At 47.8% G+C, this 7,644-nt stretch overlaps 1 protein-coding gene across 1 annotated transcript in view; it reads right to left on the bottom strand.

The window, feature by feature from the left end:
• ITPR1 (inositol 1,4,5-trisphosphate receptor type 1) overlaps window positions 1-7,644 on the bottom strand; it is a 413,260-nt gene that overhangs the window by 84,278 nt on the left and 321,338 nt on the right. Inside the window, exon 45 of the mRNA XM_045285628.1 lies at window positions 670-864. Coding sequence (XP_045141563.1) covers window positions 670-864 — 195 coding nt within the window. The remainder of the gene's footprint in view (window positions 1-669; window positions 865-7,644) is intronic.

The following is a 7,644-nucleotide window of genomic DNA, read 5'->3' as shown; positions in this document are numbered from 1 at the left end:
GGACCACGGGGCTTCTCCTGTGGAGGTGGCCACTCAACGGTGCTGTTTCTCGTCCAGCGGAGAAATGGATCAGAAGCTTTATGGATTTTTTAAAATGTGTGAAAACGGGAGAGAATGAGCTGAGAAACTAATGGCATCTACTTTTCAAGGGAGTATTTCCCCCCTAACGCCAAACCCACTGCCGTCGAGTCAACTCCAACCCACAATGACCCACCCCATAGGACAGAGTCGAACTACTCCCTGTGATTTCTGAGAGTATTTAAATCTTTTCAGGGGCACACAGCCTCATTGCCTCCCCCCCGCTGCCTCACCCCCCACCCCGAGAAGCTATGGGTTCTGTCAGCAGTCCAACATGCAGCCCACTGTGCCACCAGGGCTCCTTATTGCCCCCCTACCCCCACCCGAGTCCTCTAAAAGCATGTGCCCATCAAAGGAAAAGCACGGTCCATTTCCTGCCAACACAACACTCAGTGTGACCAAACAAACGTTTAATAATTCACCCTCCACAGCAGTGCGAGTTCAGCTCATGTTGCTTCAAACCATACTGTGACCAGCCTGGTTTTCCTCTGCAAGCCCTGTCCCAGAATGCACTTTGGGGTCTAGAAGTAACAAACCAAGCCAGAAACCTAAGGCCCCTCCTGCCTCCTCAGACTGGTCATGCACAGGCACACAGGGGCCGTTACCTTTTTTACGGGAAGGGGCATCTCTGTCTGTCTCCTCATCCTTCTTTTTATTTCCCAAGTCACTAGTATTCACGGTCACCGTTGCCTTGATTTCTTGCTGGGCCACCTTCATTCGGTCGTAGAAAACTTTGAAGAACTTCTCCGACTTCTTATCTTCTGTCAGCCGGCAGAAAAAGGAGTGCTGCCAAGGAAAAGCCACCAATTTACAAACTGGGCAAACGTGCTATGGCTACCACCCCGTTCTGCCATCGAACACACCAGAACCTAATGGATACCAGCAGCCAAGAGACCCCAGGAATTCCTCCTGTTTAGACCAAGGCTAGGTACACGCAGTTGTTCGGTACGTTCCCCCCTCCCCCTCTGGGTCCGAGGCTGAAGACTCTCCCCACTCAGAACATTTAATAAAAGCTGCGATAGAAGCTGTGAAGGATGCTATAGGGTGGTGGGCAGATGTTCCCCAGCTAGCAGATAGCACACGTGCACGTAAACAACGGAAATGAAGTATTACTGAAGATCACTTTGGGGCCAGTTGCTCATGTCAAGGACTATCTATGAGCCCCTCCTCCATCAGCACCCTATGAAGGGCACGGAGATGAGTCAGACACGCTCCCTGCCCTCATCAAGCTTACTCTCTGGTTAGGACGTCGCCTCCATTGTTGTTTGTTGCTTTTGAGTCAGCTCTGACTCATGGGGCCCATGCATGGCTGAACGAAACCTTTGCCCAGTCCTGAGACGGTCTTCCCTATCGCGGGGCTATTTCTGTGGGTCTGGTCTTCCAGCAGTGGGTCAGACAGCACGGTACCTTTAGCATGTATCATTTTCCTAAACTCACTCAGCCAATTTACTCCTTACTCCTCCTTATATGCTGCTATTTCTGCTTCTGCTCACATGGAAAATCCTCTTACGGTAGGCAACAGTTTCATATGACTTGAAAGCCCAAGGCCATCACTGTTCTCATGACCGGGGCAACAGCACACCATGTTGAAACTAAGAGGTCAGAATGTGCAGAGAGCTAAAGATTCGTAAGAAATGGCCCTGGGCCTTGATTTAAAAGAACAAGAGGCTGTTTATACTTTGTTGCTTTGGGAAATTTTAAATAGAAATGTAATTGTGAGTACATGTAACATTTTGGGGCTATTTTTACACATATGACAAGGAGATTAAAGAAACTGAACACAACAATATGATTCACAGGAGATGGGTACATGAGGCCGAAGTTCACTTTTGGAAACATCGTGAGGCATGTGTGGTATGTGCATGGGCATGCCATGCCAGAACGGCTGTACTCAATTTCTGCGAACTTGTGGGCACGTTATTTGCAAACAGGACAGAATTATGTTGTGATGCACTGAGCTTTCATGGGCTAAGTTTTGGAATTAGATTGCCAAGCTTTTCTTCCTACTATGTGTCTCAAGCTGGAAGCTCTGGTGAAAACCAGCCCTCAGGGGTGACGCTGCTGCTGCTATCTGACACACCAGTGGCACAGGTTTCAGCATCACACCAGCACGTAAGGCCACCCACAGTATGAAGACAATAGACTAGCAGTGGGCCAGGTGGATAAGTAAGAGTAAGATAGCTAAAGAAAATGTGCCATGCTAGGTTGTATATACTAAGAATGTTTGAAAAGACAAGGGAATATTTTAAAGTGTTCGAGAAGCTCCGCAGACAAGATTATATGATAGAAATTCAGGACTAACAAGGATGGCATTGAGCTGTGATGAGCCCTGTCATCATGGAAAGGAGTATCTCAAATCATGCTTGGCCAGGCAGGCAAAGTGGGTGGGATCTAAGCAGCTTGGAATGAACAGGTAACTTGCCCCCTGGATACACATTTGTTCTGGGAGCCATGGAAGCAACAGACTATGCACTGTTGATATAAAAACATTGTTGACATTAATATGGCATCTCAACTCCATTGATGAGTGTTCCCTTTTCAGCCCTTTGCAAGCACCACACTGTTGTGATTGATTTACATGGGAATGTAGTATGGTCATGTCCAGAAGAGAACAAAGCTCCAAGCAATGTATCTGCTTCTCCCTATGTGAGCTTCCTGCCAGTTTCCTATCCTCTCCTTTATGGAAGGTAACCAGAGGCATACAATCTGAAAAAGAAAGACTTCTTAGCTGCCTTTCAAAGTTCCCCGAGTCTCCAGTTCTCCCCTACATGTGTCCCTGATGCCTGAATCGGCAGGTCTCAAGAGCACCATGTTCCCCCTTTGCTGATAGAATTTCAGGGACTCTGAACCTTCTTCTAGCCGCAAGCTCAGATACCACATGGACACATCTGTCCCGCTTGTCCACACAGTGCATGTTAGCTGTGCCCTATCCTACTTCACCATGCCTCTCTAGCCTCTGGCCCTTTCTCACACACAACACTTAATACATCACATTTCTAGTTGGGCCCCCGGCTTGACCTTTTCCCCTCCATGTGATCCCAAGTGTCACACACAAGTCACTACTACCTCCTGACTGTAAAGTCTCCTCATTCCCTGTGCCACCAAGACCTCCACTCTGTGAGCCATGCAGGTCTTTATCTCCACTCGCATCCTCAGTGCTGCTGTGAGTTGGCGCTAGACTCCAAACCCACCAGCACCCCCAAGGGAGACGGAGGGGGTGATCTATTCCTATCACGATTTACAGTCTCACTATGAATTGGAAGACACAGTGGCAGTAGAATTTTTTGTTTTTATTACCTTTAAACCAAACCAAGCCTGTTGCCATCAAGTCAGTTCTAACTCTGTGAATATTAACTCGTGCAGAGGGACTCATCGCAGACCTGCGCCCCATAAGGCTTTCTTGGCTGGATGGCACAAATGGTTTGGGGTTGGCAACTTACATAATGGGTGGCTGTTTGAACCCACCCTGTGTTTGGTGGAGGAAAGGCCTGGAAATTTTCAGCTGTAACTATTACAGGAAAGAAAACCCTAGGGAGCAGTTCTCCATTGTAATACGTGGGTTTGCCTTGACTCAGTGTGCACTCAATGACAATAGCTTTCTTGGTAATCTTTAGGGAAGCAGGTCACCAGGCCTTTCTTACTTTTCTTTAACCATTTTATTGGGGGCTCCTATAACTCTGATCACAATCCATACATACATCAACTGTGTCAAGCACATTTGTACATTTGTCGCCCTCATCATTCTCAAAACACTTACTTTCTGCTTGAGCCCTTGGTATCAGCTCATTTTTGCCCCTCCCTCCCTACTCCCCCCTCCCTCATAAACCCTTGACAATTTATAAATTATTATTATTTTGTCATATCTTACACTGCTGACATCTCCCTTCACCCACATTTCTGTTGTCCATTCCCCCAGGGAGGAGGTTATATGTAGATCCTTGTAATTGTCTCCCCCTTTCCACACTACTCTCCCGGTATCACCAAGCTCACCACTGGTCCTGAAGGGATCATCTGTCCTGGATTCCCTGTGTTTCCAGTTTATATCTGTACCAGTGTACATCCTCTGGTCTTGCCAGATTTGTAAGGTAGAATTGGGATTGTGATAGAAGGTGGGAGGAAACATTTAAGAACTAGAGGAAAGTTGTATGTTTCATTGTTGCTACAACGCACAGACTGGCTTGTCTCCTCTTCACAACCCTTCCCTAAGGGGATGTCCAGTTGCCTACAGATGGGTCTTGAGTCCCCAATCTGCACTCCCCCTCATTCACAATGATTTGAATTTTTTGTTCTTTGATGCTTGATCCCTAATTCCTTCAATACCTCGTGATCACACAAGCTGGTGTGCTTCTTCCCTGTGGGCTTTGTTGCTTCTGAGCTAGATGGTCACTTGTTTACCTTCAAGCCTTTAAGACCCCAGACGCTCTATCTTTTGATAGCCGGGCACCATCAGCTTTTTTCACATTTGCTTATGCACCCATTTGTCTTCTGTGATCATGTCGGGAAGGTGAGCATCATGAAATGCCAGTTTAATAGAACAAAGTATTTGTGCATTGAGGGAGTACTTGAGTGGAGGCCCAACGTCCATCTGCTACCTTAAAACTAAACCTATACATATATGCACATAGATCTATTTCCCCATCCTCATATATAAATATATTTACATATGTACATGCCTTTATTTAGACTTCTAAATGCCCTTTGCCTCCTAGCTCTTTCCTCTATTTCCTTTTACTTTCCTCTTGTCCCACTATCATGCTCAGCCTTCATTTGGGTTTCAGTAATTCCTCTCAGTTATATTACCGTTGATCACGCCCTACCAGGCCTCCTACACCCTCCTTACCACCGATTTTGGATCACTTATTATTCCCTTGTCCCTGAGTTTGTTAACACCACTTCCTTTCCCCACCTCCCCCTCTCCAATGCCCCTCCAGAATCACTGGTCCCATTGTTTTCTCCTCCAGATTGTTCATCTAGCCTATCTTATTTAGATGGACTTCAGAGATAATAACATGCACAAAAACAAGACAGCAAAACAGAGCAACAAAAGAAAAACAAAACAACAAAAAAACAATGACCAAAGAAAAAAAAAGGGAAAGCCTATAGATAGTTCAAGGACTGTTTATTGGCCTTTAGGAGTGTTTTTCGGTGGAGTCAGATGGGGTGTCACAACTTGGCCCCAAAGTCTATTTTTGGTGTTCCTGGGGACTTCGCTGTTCTGTTCCCTTGCTGTTCTGTTGCACGTCCTTAGTGTTTTGCCTCGGTGTGGTGGGGTTAAATCGGTCACAATTCCCACACTGTGTCTCCAGTGTTGTCCCCTGTAGGGCTATGGGTCAGTGAGCAATGTCATGTCATGTAGTGGGGCCGGCCATATGGTCCTCTCTGTGCATTGGCTGCTCTGAGCAGGGATATCGTCCTCAAGGCTTGGTGGGCCAGGATGTGCTCCACGCTCTCTTCCTCCCCCTTCATTTGCCCCCATGTGCTCTGATCAGACATGTCCCTCTCCCTGAGTGTGACATGCTTGGACTTAGCATGACCTGTATAACAGAGCTTTCTGGCCTGTCATCTGTACATCAGCTGACCACTAGTGCTTTTTCCTCAAAGGCTGCTGGGTGGGTTCAAACTGTCCACAAACACTTAATGGTGCCTCCCACCAGCACCCCTTACCCTTTAATTTGCAGAGCATTACAGGGTTTTAGACATTAAGTATGAAAACCTCACTGGGAGCCGCTAAAGCAGTCTAGCAGAAGGGAGAACTTGGCTTCTGGAATCAGGGAAAGCTGGCTTTAGTGCCACCACTTACTAACTAATGTGGCCTTAGAAAAGTGACAATCTCTCTGAAGGCCTAAGTTCCTCATTTGTAAAATGGGATGATAACACTACATGGGTGGTGTGATGGACGAAATATGTCCCCCTTAAGATTAGTTGAGGAGTCCTGATGGGGTCGTGGGTTACACGCTGGGTCACAAGGTCAGCAGTTGGAAACCATCAGCTGCTCTGTGGAAGAAAGGTGAGGCATTACACTCCTGGTAAGATCTGCCGTCTCAGAGTGCCACAGGGGAAACTACTCTGTCCTACAGAGTAGCTATGCATCAGAATTGACTCAGTGGCAGCGAGTGAGTGACGATAGGTGGATAGAGAGTCTTTGAAGGGAAGTTTACACAGGGTTAGACTGGAGCAAGGCAGGACCTAATCTCCACTGAGTAACAGAACCAAAACCCCTGCCATCAAGTCTGTTTTGACTCATCCTGACTCTAGATGTGGTTTCCGAGGCTGCACGTCTTTATGGGAGCAGACAGCATCATCTTTCTCCCTGGGGACTGTTGCCGTGTTTGGACTAGAGACTTTGCAGTCAGTAGTCCAATGCTTACTGGCCAGCGTCACCATCTGTGTGGTCTCCTTAACAATGAGAAGGGACAACAAAACAAAACAATGGCAGATGGCCATGTGCAGACAAGACTTTGCTTCAGTAGCAAGCCAAGGACTACCGGGGGTGGGATGGGGGTGGGATTGAATCTTCCCCAAGAGCATGGATCAACCCCCACCTCTGCACCTCCTCACCCCCCAACACCCTCAATTTGGACTTCTCGCCTCTAGAACTACAAATGTGTGTTCCTATAAGTCACTGACATATGGGTGCTTTGTTTCAGCAATCCTGGGAAAGGAATGCAGGTGGTTAGGCATGATCCTAGGTAAATAAGCTGTGAACACAGTTTACTAAGTGCCCGGAACTCAGGGTAACACCTTCTGATGCATGACCTCACACAAAAATCCCACCGAGGGACCTATGATTATTATTCCTTTTTGTAAGGATAAATGTGGCAAGCGCAGCAAAAACTATTGCCGCGGAGTCCATTTCAGCTCCTGGTCACCCGTGCGTTGCAGAGTGGAACTGCACAACTCCATAGGGTGCTCTGTGGCTGTGAGCCTTAGAAGCAGCCTGCCAGGCCTTCCTTCTGAAGTACTTGGGAGGGCTGGACACCAGTCTTTGGTTAGTCATGGAGCACATCGCTGTTTGTGCAACTATAAAAGATCATATGTATGACGAGTTTCAAGAGCCCCCAAGCTGTGAAAACTGTCTCCTCAGGATGCCTGTGTGAGCAGTGGGGGTGAAACAGAGGCAGGGCCAGGGCTTATAGCTCAGGTCTCCTAAATGAATCAAATACAGATGCTCTGGAAGGAAGGGAAACAGGGGTGTCTTGGGAGAGAGGAGATGAGAAAGATGGGGGCTTCATTGGGGCAGAGCCATGACAGGGTTCCCCAGAAGGGGCTTAAGGTAGCAGGTAGTGGGGGAGGATGGAGGCTGCCAAGGGGGAAAACCAGGCCCTGGTACCTGGGACATTATCTGAGACTTGACCACAGCTCGTCCTTCAACCTCATTCTGCAATCACATGTTCAGAGGGCTTGGAAGTGGGAGAGGGAGCGCCCCCACTAGGCCTGTTTGCCTAGATGCGGGTGGGACTCAGAGCAGAGCAGGTAGACACAGGCCTGAAGCCCTCACACCCTGAGGCAGGGCCTCTCCCACAGGGCTACGTGCCTTCTTCACTCCCTGAATGTCGGGCAAGTCAC

This window comes from Echinops telfairi, unplaced genomic scaffold (genome assembly GCF_000313985.2).
Source record: "Echinops telfairi isolate 266 unplaced genomic scaffold, ASM31398v2 ScPeMD7_7474;HRSCAF=8512, whole genome shotgun sequence".
Lineage (NCBI taxonomy): Eukaryota > Metazoa > Chordata > Mammalia > Afrosoricida > Tenrecidae > Echinops > Echinops telfairi.
This window is presented reverse-complemented; position numbering and strand designations above follow the sequence as displayed.